We start from the raw sequence: 19,839 nt of genomic DNA on the forward strand, positions 1-19,839 counted from the left end.
AATGCTTTTTACAGCTTACTTTCCTCAAGACGTTGGAACATACCCTGTAGTTTTATTCCTTGGTGGTTGGAATGGATACATTTTGGTCGAATTCTACGAAACAGTATTATACAGAATAGCTTCTCATGGTTTTATTGTTTTTGGAATTGACAACCACTTTCCTGTAGAAAACCTTCAATTTGAGAAGGAAAATAACTTACAACAAGACATTTCGAAAATTTTTAACCAGTATACATGGGTAAGATTTCCAAGTAAATACAGATTCAATAGTGGAAAATGTTCTGGTAATTTCTACATTAATGGAATCCATGCGACAGATTAAGATCCAGTCGGAAGGGACTAACAAAATATATAGGCAATTTATGCATTTTAACTTTGATCTTACGGCCTAATATTGTTCTAAATCATTGACAGGACCTGATACTCGAAAATATTAGGCAATGACGTCGCGTAATAATGCAGAAACATCACGTGTTTTCATGTTCAACCCAATTTTTTTAATCAATGAAATGCACGCGACTTCCTATATACAACCGAACAACTATCACATTGTTTTGTACGCGTAAAAAAAGTTTCACTGACAATTTCATTTTATTTCACACTCTTAAGCAAAAAACATATTTTTAAACAATATTGCCGATAAAAAGAATAACTTGATGGCATTAACATTTTGATACTGACGTCATCAGCTCGACCTTGCGGGATCGTTTGATATTCTGGCTGATATTAAAGTCAGTATCAAAATCAAAAATGCCATTATTCTATATGTATCTCGCCTGCGTCTAAAGTAACAGAATGCGAGGAATAAGGATGATAGCCTGTCGACGAGGATGACGATGACGATATCTAATTGTACAATGCTTAATATTTTAGAATATAGAAGAGCCAGACATTGCATATATGTATAATAGATAGCTTTTAATAAGAATGGTCTATTTTCCGTGTTTTTTTTAAATTTATATGCACTTCGCCAACTTTTCTTCTTGGTTCAACGACTTACTAAGGCATTTTAAGTCAATGTTTAGTCATTGTCTTGTTTACATAGAGTAATTGCCAACTCTTTTTGGTCTATAGAATTTTTAATAAAGCGTCAGTATATGGAGTAATTGTCAACTTTTTTGGTCTATAGAACTTTCAATAAAGCGTCAGTTCATGTGACATGAGTCGTTTAAGCTTCCTGATTTAGTGGAAAACTCTTAGTTTTCGCCCTTAAGTTTTAAAGATGTGGTATGATTGCTATCAATCAACTATTTACCCGCGATCAAAGAAAAAGGAATTACACAACTAAAGGTTACAGAACGGCATAAAACAATGAGCAAAACACTGCATACAAAGCTATAAAAGACCCCTGTATTTATTTACAAAATTTTTATACGGAGACAACCGATCTTGAACTATTTTCATTATTCAGTAAGCATCGGTAAGTTTTCGTGCACAGGTCAGTTTTTCAGGTACTTATTTGGTGTAAAGGATTTGTTGTATACTTAACTGATGACACTTGATTATGAAGATTTTTTTAATTTTTTTATTATTCTCCCCTAGCATCTTATACCATTTTGATGCAGTTTCTATATAATTTTACATACTTTATTTTATGAAAACTAAAATATACCTATCTCTTATCTCCAGCTTCAGAAATATATGTCCAATAAAACAGTGGCTACTATAGCGTGGAATTCAACTGCTTTAGTTTGCCATTCTGCTGGATGTGATATTACTCTAAAGATGATCAAAGAAAAGCCGAAGTTTTTTAAGGTAGTTATATCAATATACATTCGTCATAACTCGGCCGATTCCGTACCTCCATAAATGGAGAGAAGCGGAGTCACGCGAGGTTTGCCGATTGATCAATATAGTATTAATTTTATTATGATTATGTCTTTTGTAATATATTGTTCAAAGACAATACTTCCCGAAAGTATAGGTATATGGTAACAAATGTTGTTGAATTATATTTAAATATAGAATATAGATTTTTATATAGATATAGGAAGATGTGGTGTGAGTGCCAATGAGACAACTCTCCATACAAATAACAATTTAAAAAGTAAACCATTTTATATCGTTTTAGAGATATATTTTTCTGCTGAAGAACGGAAGTACTCTCTGAATATTTCGGCTTCCGCCACCAAATAAAACTGTCCGGCAAGAAATAGCACAAGTCGCTGAAAGTAGCATTAAACAAACGAACAAACAAGACAAAACACAATGCTTTCTTGGAGCAGAACTCTGGTTAAATGACGTTTACCGTATACAGTTCATTATATTCATTAACATAACATCCGCAACATACAAAAGTACATAGCTATTGATACAAATAGATAATTTTGGAAATGTAAATAAAGGCAACAGTAGTATACCGCTGTTCAAAACTCATAAATCCATGGACAAAAAACAAAATCGGGATAACAAACTAAAACCGAGGGAAACGCATTAAATATAAGAGGAGAACAACGACATAACACTAAAACGTAACACACATAGACAAAATCCCACGAGAATAACAAATATAACATATATATATAACATCAAAACCAAATACATGAATTTGGGATAGACAAGTACCGTGACACGTCTTATCGCAATGTGAATTTACACTCAAAAATAAGAGAAAACAAACGACACAACGTTATAATGTAATACACAGAAACGAACTATAATATAACAATGACCATATTCCTGACTTGGTACAGGGCATTTTTAAAGGAAAAAATGGTGGGTTGAACCTGGTTTTGTGGCATGCCAAACCTCGCACTTTTATGGCCATATGAAATATAACATCAAAATGACAACACAGGACTACAATATAAATAAATTGGAGAACACAATTGACAAAGAATCACACGAACAACAGCCAACAAAAGGCAACAAGTTCAAAATTTTAATACGCCAGAAGTGTATTTTGTCCACACAAGACCTATGTGTGACGCACAGATACAAAAGTTTGAAAGCCGAAACGAGTACAAAGTTGAACAGCATCGAAAAACATTGAAAAAAATCGGTGTAGAGGGGTAATTATGAATGTTGCCTTGATTATATATCAAACTATAAAACTTGCTTGGACAATAAACTATATATTTATATATTAAAATCTCACTTTTTTTCCTAGTCGACTGTCTTCCTAGAACCTTGGAGTCTGGACGTCAAAGACAAAATAGATATTAACATGCCAGCATTTATGTATGGAACTCAGCTATCAGAGGAGGGAAATAAATGTGCTATTCCTGGTTATGACTACAATACATTTTATAACCTCTGGAGCTGTCCTAAAATAGTAATGAATGTAGCAGTAAGTAAATGTTATTCCTGGTTACGACTACAATACATTTTATAACCTCTGGAGCTGCCCTAAAATAGTAATGAATGTAGCAGTAAGTAAACGGTATTCCTGGTTATGACTACAATACATTTTATAACCTCTGGAGCTGTCCTAAAATAGTAATGAATGTAGCAGTAAGTAAATGGTATTCCTGGTTATGACTACAATACATTTTATAACCTCTGGAGCTGTCCTAAAATAGTAATGAATGTAGCAGTAAGTAAACGGTATTCCTGGTTACGACTACAATACATTTTATAACCTCTGGAGCTGCCCTAAAATAGTAATGAATGTAGCAGTAAGTAAACGGTATTCCTGGTTATGACTACAATACATTTTATAACCTCTGGAGCTGTCCTAAAATAGTAATGAATGTAGCAGTAAGTAAATGGTATTCCTGGTTATGACTACAATACATTTTATAACCTCTGGATCTGTCCTAAAATAGTAATGAATGTAGCAGTAAGTAAATGTTATTCCTGGTTACGACTACAATACATTTTATAACCTCTGGAGCTGTCCTAAAATAGTAATGAATGTAGCAGTAAGTAAATGGTATTCCTGGTTACGACTACAATACATTTTATAACCTCTGGAGCTGTCCTAAAATAGTAATGAATGTAGCAGTAAGTAAATGTTATTCCTGGTTACGACTACAATACATTTTATAACCTCTGGAGCTGTCCTAAAATAGTAATGAATGTAGCAGTAAGTAAACGGTATTCCTGGTTACGACTACAATACATTTTATAACCTCTGGAGCTGCCCTAAAATAGTAATGAATGTAGCAGTAAGTAAACGGTATTCCTGGTTATGACTACAATACATTTTATAACCTCTGGAGCTGCCCTAAAATAGTAATGAATGTAGCAGTAAGTAAACGGTATTCCTGGTTATGACTACAATACATTTTATAACCTCTGGAGCTGTCCTAAAATAGTAATGAATGTAGCAGTAAGTAAATGTTATTCCTGGTTATGACTACAATACATTTTATAACTTCTGGAGCTGCCCTAAAATAGTAATGAATGTAGCAGTAAGTAAACGGTATTCCTGGTTATGACTACAATACATTTTATAACCTCTGGAGCTGTCCTAAAATAGTAATGAATGTAGCAGTAAGTAAATGGTATTCCTGGTTATGACTACAATACATTTTATAACCTCTGGAGCTGTCCTAAAATAGTAATGAATGTAGCAGTAAGTAAACGGTATTCCTGGTTACGACTACAATACATTTTATAACCTCTGGAGCTGTCCTAAAATAGTAATGAATGTAGCAGTAAGTAAATGTTATTCCTGGTTACGACTACAATACATTTTATAACCTCTGGAGCTGTCCTAAAATAGTAATGAATGTAGCAGTAAGTAAATGTTATTCCTGGTTATGACTACAATACATTTTATAACCTCTGGAGCTGCCCTAAAATAGTAATGAATGTAACAGTAAGTAAATGTTATTCCTGGTTATGACTACAATACATTTTATAACCTCTGGAGCTGTCCTAAAATAGTAATGAATGTAACAGTAAGTAAACGGTATTCCTGGTTATGACTACAATACATTTTATAACCTCTGGAGCTGCCCTAAAATAGTAATGAATGTAACAGTAAGTAAATGTTATTCCTGGTTATGACTACAATACATTTTATAACCTCTAGAGCTGTCCTAAAATAGTAATGAATGTAACAGTAAGTAAATGGTATTCCTGGTTATGACTACAATACATTTTATAACCTCTGGAGCTGTCCTAAAATAGTAATGAATGTAGCAGTAAGTAAATGTTATTCCTGGTTACGACTACAATACATTTTATAACCTCTGGTGTCGGTGATTTAGAGACAGTTTAACTTACGCGTCAAACGTTAACACTACTTTTGTCAGGACCCGTACTAACTAAGAACGGAAGTACTTCAAAACAATCGGCAATGATGAATATTTTGACTGATCACAGAGCCGTTGTTTGCGACTTGGAAAAGTTTTGGAACTTAGAATCGTTGGGGGTTTCAGGAAGCGATAATATTAAAAGTCAGTCTGAAGTTGTAAAAGAATACGGAGAAAAGTCTATTATACTAGAAAATGGAAAGTACACGGCTAAGTTACCATGGAAACCAGATTTCCTTCCGCTGCCGCATAACATGGAACTGGTTAAACAGAGGACAGGTAGCGTTATTAGGCGTTTAGCAAACAAACCTGATTTACTTAAAATGTATGGAGATATCATAATGGAGCAGGAGAGAAGACATTTTCTTGAAAAGGTTGAGGAAACAAAACTTCCTACCGATCGACCCGTACATTATATCCCACATCACCCTGTTGCCAAGGAATCATCTACTACGCCAATACGCATTGTTTATGATTGTAGCTGCAAAGATGGAAGAGATAATCCAAGTCTAAATGAATGCTTAGAATCACACCCACCTGTTATGAATGACATTACGGGAATACTTATGAGATTTCGCGCTAAGAAATATGCTACAACTTCAGATTTAGAAAAGGCATTTCTACAAATACAGCTCGACGAGAAAGACCGAGATGCAACGAGATTCTTATGGCTTAGCGATCCTACAAACACATCAAGTCCGCTAATAACATATCGCTTCAAGTCCGTACTCTTCGGAGCTACATGTTCGCCATTCATTTTGAGCGCCACACTTCTCAAGCACTTTAAGGAAAATCCGGGGAAACTTTCAGATACACTTGAAAATGGGTTGTATGTGGACAACATTTTAACTAGCTTTGATAACGAAAATAGCGTAATAGATTATTACAGGAGATCGAGAGAATTACTAACGAAAGGCGGATTCAACCTACGCTCTTGGAATTCAAACAGTCCAAAATTACAAGAAATCGCTAGCAAAGAACAAACCTTAGACAAAGATGAGCTTACTAAAATTCTTGGTATGCAATGGAACGCTAAATCGGACAAGTTGTTTTATCAAAGTAACACGTTCGAGATGGACAAAAAAGGAAAACTAACTAAACGATATATTTTACGGCAATCATCCAAGATTTTTGATCCGTTAGGACTATTAAGCCCAGTTACTGTAAAAGCGAAAATCTTTATGCAATCACTTTGGAAGCTTAATTTGGAGTGGGACGAAATATTACCGGACGATATCCAATCAAAATGGATATTAATTTCACGAGATCTGGCATCGAGCTTAGAAACAGAGATTCATCGAAGTACTCAGACACAAAACGAGAATAACAGAAATTTACCAACTCTTCATGTATTTACCGATGCTTCAACTCATGCGTACGGCGCATGCGCGTACATCATGTATGACAGAAAACCAACAATAGTAATGGCAAAGAATCGAGTTGCGCCTATCAAGACTATAACTTTACCAAAACTAGAGCTCATGGGGGCTGTAATTGGAGCAAGACTTGCTGATCATATTTGCAAAAACTTTCCGGAAACTTTCAGTGAAATACAATTTTGGAGTGATAGTCAAATCGTACTTAGTTGGCTTGCATCCGTAAAACCACAGAGACAATTTATCAAAAATAGAATTGAAGAAATTAAAAGTGTGTGTGGAGATAATATATGGAGATATTGCCCTACGAAAGACAATCCCGCAGATCTGCTTACACGTGGTATAACATCTGAAGAATTGCAAAAGAATGAAATATGGTTTAGTGGACCTAAATGGTTAAACAGCAAAGAAGATTGGCCGACATGGAACGGAAACAATGTAACGTCTAGTGTATGTACAACAATGTCGGAGAACGATGACAAAATTGAAACAATGGAGAATAATCAAAATGTATGTATTGGTATAGGAGAAATCATAGATATCGAAAGGTACAATTCTTATAGTAAGTTAACCCGAATTACCGCATATGTAATGAGATTCGCAACAAACTGCAGAGCAACGGAAACTGAACGAAAGAAAGATTTATTACGTATTGATGAAATTGAAAATGCAAAATTCCTATGGATAAGATATAAACAAGGTAAAATATTTAGTGACGAAATAAATTGTATAGATAATTCTACAAAACGTAAAACACTTGTGCGACAATTAAAGCTCTTTCTAGACGAAAAGCAATTATTACGTTGTGGTGGCCGCCGAATAGACAATGCGACAGTAGGAGAAACAGTCAAGTTTCCATATCTGTTACCGGCTAAGGACCGTCTTACACATTTGATAGTGTTAGAAGCACACGAGAAAACACTACATTCAGGTATAAATATCACTCTAGCATACATACAACAAACATTTTGGATTCCGAAATTAAGACAGTGTGTGAAATCTATATTGATGAAATGTGTAACGTGCCGAAAAGTAATTGGAAAATCTTATCCCGCACCAGAAATTCCACCATTACCAAAGGAGAGAGTTCAAGATGCTACACCCTTTAGCATAACCGGTGTAGACTTCACAGGAGCGTTAACGATAAGGAACAGACACAACGAAGAATCGAAGGCTTACATTTGCCTATTTACATGTGCTGTCACTCGAGCAGTACACTTGGAATTAGTTTACGATCTCAGCGAAGAATCTTTTTTATTGTGTTTCCGGAGATTTGTAAGTCGACGATCAGTGCCGAAAATAATGATGTCAGACAATGCGCTAACATTTAAAGCGGCTTCAAACGAAATTACTCGACTTTGCAATTCTAGAAAAAGTTAAAGAAAATATTCAGAATTATGGCATTGAATGGAAATTCATCCCAAATAGAGCTCCATGGTTCGGGGGCATGTGGGAAAGAATGATTGGCTTAACAAAAACATCACTTAAGAAAGTATTAGGACGTGCACATGTCAACGATGAGACTCTAAGGACTGTATTAACAGAGATCGAAGCCACACTCAACGATCGACCAGTGACGTATATTTCAACAGATATCAGAGATCCGGAGCCGCTTACACCATCCCATCTTATACATGGACAAAGGATAACAACTTTACCGTATGTATCGTCAAATAGTGCTATTGACAATCTAAATGTATGTGAATTAACACACACAAACTTGAACAATCAAGCGATACGACAGAGACAATTGATTGAGAACTTCTGGACAAGATGGAAAGGAGAATACCTTACTTCATTGCGAGAATATCACCAAAGAGCTGGAGTCGACGTTCGGAAGATTAAAGAAGGCGATGTCGTTCAGATACACGACGAATCAAAGCGCGTGCATTGGAGACTTGGAGTTGTACAGGACACTATTAAAGGCAAGGACGGCTTAGTACGCGTCGCTATGGTGCGTACCAAATCAGGAATTACAAATCGACCCGTGACGAAACTCTACCCATTAGAAGTCAACAGCATGGAATGTTATCTGAGACGAAGTGAACGAAGAAACTAACGTGTGTGAACAGACTTGTTAATTTTTCTTATTTGTGAATAGACTGTTAAATTCAAAGAGTTTTTTACGTAATCTAATAATTTAATATTTTTTTAATTATTTGTGAGATCAATCTATTTTTGTTCTTTCCGCATACCACTATATATCACAGCTAATGAACATTGCATCTGGTGGCCCCGAGTATGTCGGTGATTTAGAGACAGTTTAACTTACGCGTCAAACGTTAACACTACTTTTAACGCCGTTTCCATTCACATTGTTAACGTCATCATATCTTCTGTTAACGTTGTGCTATTGTTATGTATCATGTTACTATATTGAGTTGAGATTATACGATCAAACGAACCAGACGTTGTTTTACTGCCTGTCCAGACTTTCAGTTAACCCATCCGTCACATCTGGAGCTGTCCTAAAATAGTAATGAATGTAGCAGTAAGTAAACGGTATTCCTGGTTATGACTACAATACATTTTATAACCTCTGGAGCTGCCCTAAAATAGTAATGAATGTAACAGTAAGTAAATGTTATTCCTGGTTATGACTACAATACATTTTATAACCTCTGGAGCTGCCCTAAAATAGTAATGAATGTAGCAGTAAGTAAATGGTATTCCTGGTTACGACTACAATACATTTTATAACCTCTGGAGCCTTCCTAAAATAGTAATGAATGTAGCAGTAGGTAAACGGTATTCCTGGTTATGACTACAATACATTTTATAACCTTTGAAGCCTTCCTAAAATAGTAATGAATGTAGCAGTAAGTAAATGGTATTCCTGGTTATGACTACAATACATTTTATAACCTCTGGAGCTGTCCTAAAATAGTAATGAATGTAGCAGTAAGTAAACGGTATTCCTGGTTATGACTACAATACATTTTATAACTTTGGAGCTGCCCTAAAATAGTAATGAATGTAGCAGTAAGTAAATGGTATTCCTGGTTACGAATACAATACATTTTATAACCTCTGGAGCTGTCCTAAAATAGTAATGAATGTAGCAGTAAGTAAATGTTATTCCTGGTTACGACTACAATACATTTTATAACCTCTGGAGCTGTCCTAAAATAGTAATGAATGTAACAGTAAGTAAACGGTATTCCTGGTTACGACTACAATACATTTTATAACCTCTGGAGCTGTCCTAAAATAGTAATGAATGTAACAGTAAATAAATGTTATTCCTGGTTATGACTACAAAACATTTTATAACCTCTGGAGCTGTCCTAAAATAGTAATGAATGTAACAGTAAGTAAACGGTATTCCTGGTTACGACTACAATACATTTTATAACCTATGGAGCTGCCCTAAAATAGTAATGAATGTAACAGTAAGTAAATGTTATTCCTGGTTACGACTACAATACATTTTATAACCTCTGGAGCTGTCCTAAAATAGTAATGAATGTAGCAGTAAGTAAACGGTATTCCTGGTTATGACTACAATACATTTTATAACCTCTGGAGCTGTCCTAAAATAGTAATGAATGTAGCAGTAAGTAAATGTTATTCCTGGTTATGACTACAATACATTTTATAACCTCTGGAGCTGTCCTAAAATAGTAATGAATGTAGCAGTAAGTAAACGGTATTCCTGGTTACGACTACAATACATTTTATAACCTCTGGAGCTGCCCTAAAATAGTAATGAATGTAACAGTAAGTAAATGTTATTCCTGGTTATGACTACAATACATTTTATAACCTCTGGAGCTGCCCTAAAATAGTAATGAATGTAGCAGTAAGTAAATGGTATTCCTGGTTACGACTACAATACATTTTATAACCTCTGGAGCCTTCCTAAAATAGTAATGAATGTAGCAGTAGGTAAACGGTATTCCTGGTTATGACTACAATACATTTTATAACCTTTGAAGCCTTCCTAAAATAGTAATGAATGTAGCAGTAAGTAAATGGTATTCCTGGTTATGACTACAATACATTTTATAACCTCTGGAGCTGTCCTAAAATAGTAATGAATATAGCAGTAAGTAAACGGTATTCATGGTTATGACTACAATACATTTTATAACCTCTGGAGCTGTCCTAAAATAGTAATGAATGTAGCAGTAAGTAAACGGTATTCCTGGTTATGACTACAATACATTTTATAACTTTGGAGCTGCCCTAAAATAGTAATGAATGTAGCAGTAAGTAAATGGTATTCCTGGTTACGAATACAATACATTTTATAACCTCTGGAGCTGTCCTAAAATAGTAATGAATGTAGCAGTAAGTAAATGTTATTCCTGGTTACGACTACAATACATTTTATAACCTCTGGAGCTGTCCTAAAATAGTAATGAATGTAACAGTAAGTAAACGGTATTCCTGGTTACGACTACAATACATTTTATAACCTCTGGAGCTGTCCTAAAATAGTAATGAATGTAACAGTAAATAAATGTTATTCCTGGTTATGACTACAAAACATTTTATAACCTCTGGAGCTGTCCTAAAATAGTAATGAATGTAACAGTAAGTAAACGGTATTCCTGGTTACGACTACAATACATTTTATAACCTATGGAGCTGTCCTAAAATAGTAATGAATGTAACAGTAAGTAAATGTTATTCCTGGTTACGACTACAGTACATTTTATAACCTCTGGAGCTGTCCTAAAATAGTAATGAATGTAGCAGTAAGTAAACGGTATTCCTGGTTATGACTACAATACATTTTATAACCTCTGGAGCTGTCCTAAAATAGTAATGAATGTAGCAGTAAGTAAATGTTATTCCTGGTTATGACTACAATACATTTTATAACCTCTGGAGCTGTCCTAAAATAGTAATGAATGTAGCAGTAAGTAAACGGTATTCCTGGTTACGACTACAATACATTTTATAACCTCTGGAGCTGCCCTAAAATAGTAATGAATGTAGCAGTAAGTAAATGTTATTCCTGGTTACGACTACAATACATTTTATAACCTCTGGAGCTGCCCTAAAATAGTAATGAATGTAACAGTAAGTAAATGTTATTCCTGGTTATGACTACAATACATTTTATAACTTTGGAGCTGCCCTAAAATAGTAATGAATGTAGCAGTAAGTAAACGGTATTCCTGGTTACGACTACAATACATTTTATAACCTCTGGAGCTGCCCTAAAATAGTAATGAATGTAGCAGTAAGTAAATGTTATTCCTGGTTACGACTACAATACATTTTATAACCTCTGGAGCTGCCCTAAAATAGTAATGAATGTAACAGTAAGTAAATGTTATTCCTGGTTATGACTACAATACATTTTATAACTTCTGGAGCTGTCCTAAAATAGTAATGAATGTAACAGTAAGTAAATGGTATTCCTGGTTACGACTACAATACATTTTATAACCTCTGGAGCTGTCCTAAAATAGTAATGAATGTAGCAGTAAGTAAATGTTATTCCTGGTTACGACTACAATACATTTTATAACCTCTGGAGCTGTCCTAAAATAGTAATGAATGTAGCAGTAAGTAAACGGTATTCCTGGTTACGACTACAATACATTTTATAACCTCTGGAGCTGCCCTAAAATAGTAATGAATGTAGCAGTAAGTAAACGGTATTCCTGGTTATGACTACAATACATTTTATAACCTCTGGAGCTGTCCTAAAATAGTAATGAATGTAACAGTAGGTAAATGTTATTCCTGGTTATGACTACAATACATTTTATAACCTCTGGAGCCTTCCTAAAATAGTTATGAATGTAGCAGTAAGTAAACGGTATTCCTGGTTATGACTACAAAACATTTTTATAACCTCTGGAGCTGCCCTAAAATAGTAATGAATGTAGCAGTAAGTAAATTGTATTCCTGGTTACGACTACAATACATTTTATAACCTCTGGAGCTGTCCCAAAATAGCAATGAATGTAGCAGTAAGTAAATTGTATTCCTGGTTACGACTACAATACATTTTATAACCTCTGGATCTGTCCTAAAATAGTAATGAATGTAGCAGTAAGTAAATGGTATTCCTGGTTACGACTACAATACATTTTATAACCTCTGGAGCTGTCCTAAAATAGTAATGAATGTAGCAGTAAGTAAATGGTATTCATGGTTACGACTACAATACATTTTATAACCTCTGGAGCTGCCCTAAAATAGTAATGAATGTAGCAGTAAGTAAATGGTATTCCTGGTTACGACTACAATACATTTTATAACTTTGGAGCTGCCCTAAAATAGTAATGAATGTAGCAGTAAGTAAACGGTATTCCTGGTTACGACTACAATACATTTTATAACCTCTGGAGCTGCCCTAAAATAGTAATGAATGTAGCAGTAGGTAAACGGTATTCATGGTTACGACTACAATACATTTTATAACCTCTGGAGCTGTCCTAAAATAGTAATGAATGTAGCAGTAAGTAAATGTTATTCCTGGTTATGACTACAATACATTTTATAACCTCTGGAGCTGTCCTAAAATAGTAATGAATGTAGCAGTAAGTAAACGGTATTCCTGGTTACGACTACAATACATTTTATAACCTCTGGAGCTGTCCTAAAATAGTAATGAATATAGCAGTAAGTAAACGGTATTCCTGGTTATGACTACAATACATTTTATAACCTCTGGAGCTGTCCTAAAATAGTAATGAATGTAGCAGTAAGTAAATGTTATTCCTGGTTATGACTACAATACATTTTATAACCTCTGGAGCTGCCCTAAAATAGTAATGAATGTAGCAGTAAGTAAATGGTATTCCTGGTTATGACTACAAAACATTTTATAACCTCTGGAGCTGTCCTAAAATAGTAATGAATGTAGCAGTAAGTAAACGGTATTCCTGGTTATGACTACAATACATTTTATAACCTCTGGAGCTGTCCTAAAATAGTAATGAATGTAGCAGTAAGTAAATGGTATTCCTGGTTACGACTACAATACATTTTATAACCTCTGGAGCTGCCCTAAAATAGTAATGAATGTAGCAGTAAGTAAACGGTATTCCTGGTTATGACTACAATACATTTTATAACCTCTGGAGCTGTCCTAAAATAGTAATGAATGTAACAGTAAGTAAATGTTATTCCTGGTTATGACTACAATACATTTTATAACCTCTGGAGCTGTCCTAAAATAGTAATGAATGTAGCAGTAAGTAAATGTTATTCCTGGTTACGACTACAATACATTTTATAACCTCTGGAGCCTTCCTAAAATAGTAATGAATGTAACAGTAAGTAAATGGTATTCCTGGTTACGACTACAATACATTTTATAACCTCTGGAGCTGTCCTAAAATAGTAATGAATGTAGCAGTAAGTAAACGGTATTCCTGGTTACGACTACAATACATTTTATAACCTCTGGAGCTGCCCTAAAATAGTAATGAATGTAGCAGTAAGTAAATGTTATTCCTGGTTACGACTACAATACATTTTATAACCTCTGGAGCTGCCCTAAAATAGTAATGAATGTAGCAGTAAGTAAACGGTATTCCTGGTTATGACTACAATACATTTTATAACCTCTGGAGCTGTCCTAAAATAGTAATGAATGTAACAGTAAGTAAATGTTATTCCTGGTTATGACTACAATACATTTTATAACCTCTGGAGCTGTCCTAAAATAGTAATGAATGTAGCAGTAAGTAAATGTTATTCCTGGTTACGACTACAATACATTTTATAACCTCTGGAGCCTTCCTAAAATAGTAATGAATGTAGCAGTAAGTAAATGTTATTCCTGGTTACGACTACAATACATTTTATAACCTCTGGAGCTGCCCTAAAATAGTAATGAATGTAGCAGTAAGTAAACGGTATTCCTGGTTATGACTACAATACATTTTATAACCTCTGGAGCTGTCCTAAAATAGTAATGAATGTAACAGTAAGTAAATGTTATTCCTGGTTATGACTACAATACATTTTATAACCTCTGGAGCTGTCCTAAAATAGTAATGAATGTAGCAGTAAGTAAATGTTATTCCTGGTTACGACTACAATACATTTTATAACCTCTGGAGCTGTCCTAAAATAGTAATGAATGTAGCAGTAAGTAAATGTTATTCCTGGTTATGACTACAATACATTTTATAACCTCTGGAGCTGTCCTAAAATAGTAATGAATGTAGCAGTAAGTAAATTGTATTCCTGGTTATGACTACAATACATTTTATAACCTCTGGAGCTGTCCTAAAATAGTTATGAATGTAGCAGTAAGTAAACGGTATTCCTGGTTATGACTACAAAACATTTTATAACCTCTGGAGCTGCCCTAAAATAGTAATGAATGTAGCAGTAAGTAAATTGTATTCCTGGTTACGACTACAATACATTTTATAACCTCTGGAGCTGCCCTAAAATAGTAATGAATGTAGCAGTAAGTAAACGGTATTCCTGGTTATGACTACAATACATTTTATAACCTCTGGAGCTGTCCTAAAATAGTAATGAATGTAACAGTAGGTAAATGTTATTCCTGGTTATGACTACAATACATTTTATAACCTCTGGAGCCTTCCTAAAATAGTTATGAATGTAGCAGTAAGTAAACGGTATTCCTGGTTATGACTACAAAACATTTTTATAACCTCTGGAGCTGCCCTAAAATAGTAATGAATGTAGCAGTAAGTAAATTGTATTCCTGGTTACGACTACAATACATTTTATAACCTCTGGAGCTGTCCCAAAATAGCAATGAATGTAGCAGTAAGTAAATTGTATTCCTGGTTACGACTACAATACATTTTATAACCTCTGGATCTGTCCTAAAATAGTAATGAATGTAGCAGTAAGTAAATGGTATTCCTGGTTACGACTACAATACATTTTATAACCTCTGGAGCTGTCCTAAAATAGTAATGAATGTAGCAGTAAGTAAATGGTATTCATGGTTACGACTACAATACATTTTATAACCTCTGGAGCTGCCCTAAAATAGTAATGAATGTAGCAGTAAGTAAATGGTATTCCTGGTTACGACTACAATACATTTTATAACTTTGGAGCTGCCCTAAAATAGTAATGAATGTAGCAGTAAGTAAACGGTATTCCTGGTTACGACTACAATACATTTTATAACCTCTGGAGCTGCCCTAAAATAGTAATGAATGTAGCAGTAGGTAAACGGTATTCATGGTTACGACTACAATACATTTTATAACCTCTGGAGCTGTCCTAAAATAGTAATGAATGTAGCAGTAAGTAAATGTTATTCCTGGTTATGACTACAATACATTTTATAACCTCTGGAGCTGTCCTAAAATAGTAATGAATGTAGCAGTAAGTAAACGGTATTCCTGGTTACGACTACAATACATTTTATAACCTCTGGAGCTGTCCTAAAATAGTAATGAATATAGCAGTAAGTAAACGGTATTCCTGGTTATGACTACAATACATTTTATAACCTCTGGAGCTGTCCTAAAATAGTAATGAATGTAGCAGTAAGTAAATGTTATTCCTGGTTATGACTACAATACATTTTATAACCTCTGGAGCTGCCCTAAAATAGTAATGAATGTAGCAGTAAGTAAATGGTATTCCTGGTTATGACTACAAAACATTTTATAACCTCTGGAGCTGTCCTAAAATAGTAATGAATGTAGCAGTAAGTAAACGGTATTCCTGGTTATGACTACAATACATTTTATAACCTCTGGAGCTGTCCTAAAATAGTAATGAATGTAGCAGTAAGTAAATGGTATTCCTGGTTACGACTACAATACATTTTATAACCTCTGGAGCTGCCCTAAAATAGTAATGAATGTAGCAGTAAGTAAACGGTATTCCTGGTTATGACTACAATACATTTTATAACCTCTGGAGCTGTCCTAAAATAGTAATGAATGTAACAGTAAGTAAATGTTATTCCTGGTTATGACTACAATACATTTTATAACCTCTGGAGCTGTCCTAAAATAGTAATGAATGTAGCAGTAAGTAAATGTTATTCCTGGTTACGACTACAATACATTTTATAACCTCTGGAGCCTTCCTAAAATAGTAATGAATGTAACAGTAAGTAAATGGTATTCCTGGTTACGACTACAATACATTTTATAACCTCTGGAGCTGTCCTAAAATAGTAATGAATGTAGCAGTAAGTAAACGGTATTCCTGGTTACGACTACAATACATTTTATAACCTCTGGAGCTGCCCTAAAATAGTAATGAATGTAGCAGTAAGTAAATGTTATTCCTGGTTACGACTACAATACATTTTATAACCTCTGGAGCTGCCCTAAAATAGTAATGAATGTAGCAGTAAGTAAACGGTATTCCTGGTTATGACTACAATACATTTTATAACCTCTGGAGCTGTCCTAAAATAGTAATGAATGTAACAGTAAGTAAATGTTATTCCTGGTTATGACTACAATACATTTTATAACCTCTGGAGCTGTCCTAAAATAGTAATGAATGTAGCAGTAAGTAAATGTTATTCCTGGTTACGACTACAATACATTTTATAACCTCTGGAGCCTTCCTAAAATAGTAATGAATGTAGCAGTAAGTAAATGTTATTCCTGGTTACGACTACAATACATTTTATAACCTCTGGAGCTGCCCTAAAATAGTAATGAATGTAGCAGTAAGTAAACGGTATTCCTGGTTATGACTACAATACATTTTATAACCTCTGGAGCTGTCCTAAAATAGTAATGAATGTAACAGTAAGTAAATGTTATTCCTGGTTATGACTACAATACATTTTATAACCTCTGGAGCTGTCCTAAAATAGTAATGAATGTAGCAGTAAGTAAATGTTATTCCTGGTTACGACTACAATACATTTTATAACCTCTGGAGCTGTCCTAAAATAGTAATGAATGTAGCAGTAAGTAAATGTTATTCCTGGTTATGACTACAATACATTTTATAACCTCTGGAGCTGTCCTAAAATAGTAATGAATGTAGCAGTAAGTAAATTGTATTCCTGGTTATGACTACAATACATTTTATAACCTCTGGAGCTGTCCTAAAATAGTTATGAATGTAGCAGTAAGTAAACGGTATTCCTGGTTATGACTACAAAACATTTTATAACCTCTGGAGCTGCCCTAAAATAGTAATGAATGTAGCAGTAAGTAAATTGTATTCCTGGTTACGACTACAATACATTTTATAACCTCTGGAGCTGTCCCAAAATAGCAATGAATGTAGCAGTAAGTAAATTGTATTCCTGGTTACGACTACAATACATTTTATAACCTCTGGAGCTGTCCTAAAATAGTAATGAATGTAGCAGTAAGTAAATGGTATTCATGGTTACGACTACAATACATTTTATAACCTCTGGAGCTGCCCTAAAATAGTAATGAATGTAGCAGTAAGTAAATGGTATTCCTGGTTACGACTACAACACATTTTATAACTTTGGAGCTGCCCTAAAATAGTAATGAATGTAGCAGTAAGTAAACGGTATTCCTGGTTACGACTACAATACATTTTATAACCTCTGGAGCTGCCCTAAAATAGTAATGAATGTAGCAGTAGGTAAACGGTATTCATGGTTACGACTACAATACATTTTATAACCTCTGGAGCTGTCCTAAAATAGTAATGAATGTAGCAGTAAGTAAATGTTATTCCTGGTTATGACTACAATACATTTTATAACCTCTGGAGCTGTCCTAAAATAGTAATGAATGTAGCAGTAAGTAAACGGTATTCCTGGTTACGACTACAATACATTTTATAACCTCTGGAGCTGTCCTAAAATAGTAATGAATATAGCAGTAAGTAAACGGTATTCCTGGTTATGACTACAATACATTTTATAACCTCTGGAGCTGTCCTAAAATAGTAATGAATGTAGCAGTAAGTAAATGTTATTCCTGGTTATGACTACAATACATTTAATAACCTCTGGAGCTGCCCTAAAATAGTAATGAATGTAGCAGTAAGTAAATGGTATTCCTGGTTATGACTACAATACATTTTATAACCTCTGGAGCTGTCCTAAAATAGTAATGAATGTAGCAGTAAGTAAACGGTATTCCTGGTTATGACTACAATACATTTTATAACCTCTGGAGCTGTCCTAAAATAGTAATGAATGTAGGAGTAAGTAAATGGTATTCCTGGTTACGACTACAATACATTTTATTATAACCTCTGGAGCTGCCCTAAAATAGTAATGAATGTAGCAGTAAGTAAACGGTATTCCTGGTTATGACTACAATACATTTTATAACCTCTGGAGCTGTCCTAAAATAGTAATGAATGTAACAGTAAGTAAATGTTATTCCTGGTTATGACTACAATACATTTTATAACCTCTGGAGCTGTCCTAAAATAGTAATGAATGTAGCAGTAAGTAAATGGTATTCCTGGTTACGACTACAATACATTTTATAACCTCTGGAGCCTTCCTAAAATAGTAATGAATGTAGCAGTAAGTAAATGTTATTCCTGGTTACGACTACAGTACATTTTATAACCTCTGGAGCTGCCCTAAAATAGTAATGAATGTAGCAGTAAGTAAACGGTATTCCTGGTTATGACTACAATACATTTTATAACCTCTGGAGCTGTCCTAAAATAGTAATGAATGTAACAGTAAGTAAATGTTATTCCTGGTTATGACTACAATACATTTTATAACCTCTGGAGCTGTCCTAAAATAGTAATGAATGTAGCAGTAAGTAAATGTTATTCCTGGTTACGACTACAATACATTTTATAACCTCTGGAGCCTTCCTAAAATAGTAATGAATGTAGCAGTAGGTAAATGTTATTCCTGGTTACGACTACAATACATTTTATAACCTCTGGAGCTGCCCTAAAATAGTAATGAATGTAGCAGTAAGTAAACGGTATTCCTGGTTATGACTACAATACATTTTATAACCTCTGGAGCTGTCCTAAAATAGTAATGAATGTAACAGTAAGTAAATGTTATTCCTGGTTATGACTACAATACATTTTATAACCTCTGGAGCTGTCCTAAAATAGTAATGAATGTAGCAGTAAGTAAATGTTATTCCTGGTTACGACTACAATACATTTTATAACCTCTGGAGCTGTCCTAAAATAGTAATGAATGTAGCAGTAAGTAAATGTTATTCCTGGTTACGACTACAATACATTTTATAACCTCTGGAGCTGTCCTAAAATAGTAATGAATGTAACAGTAAGTAAATGTTATTCCTGGTTATGACTACAATACATTTTATAACCTCTGGAGCTGTCCTAAAATAGTAATGAATGTAGCAGTAAGTAAATTGTATTCCTGGTTATGA

General features: G+C 34.2%; 1 protein-coding gene across 1 annotated transcript in view; it reads left to right on the forward strand.

Moving 5' to 3' along the window:
• The window catches only part of LOC143078575 (uncharacterized), a 39,277-nt gene that overhangs the window by 6,495 nt on the left and 12,943 nt on the right, over positions 1 to 19,839 (forward strand). The window contains exons 3-5 of the mRNA XM_076253433.1: positions 15 to 238; positions 1,630 to 1,755; positions 3,110 to 3,289. Of these exons, the coding sequence (XP_076109548.1) occupies positions 15 to 238; positions 1,630 to 1,755; positions 3,110 to 3,289 (530 nt within the window). The remainder of the gene's footprint in view (positions 1 to 14; positions 239 to 1,629; positions 1,756 to 3,109; positions 3,290 to 19,839) is intronic.

Source organism: Mytilus galloprovincialis, chromosome 6, assembly GCF_965363235.1.
Source record: "Mytilus galloprovincialis chromosome 6, xbMytGall1.hap1.1, whole genome shotgun sequence".
Classification (NCBI taxonomy): domain Eukaryota; kingdom Metazoa; phylum Mollusca; class Bivalvia; order Mytilida; family Mytilidae; genus Mytilus; species Mytilus galloprovincialis.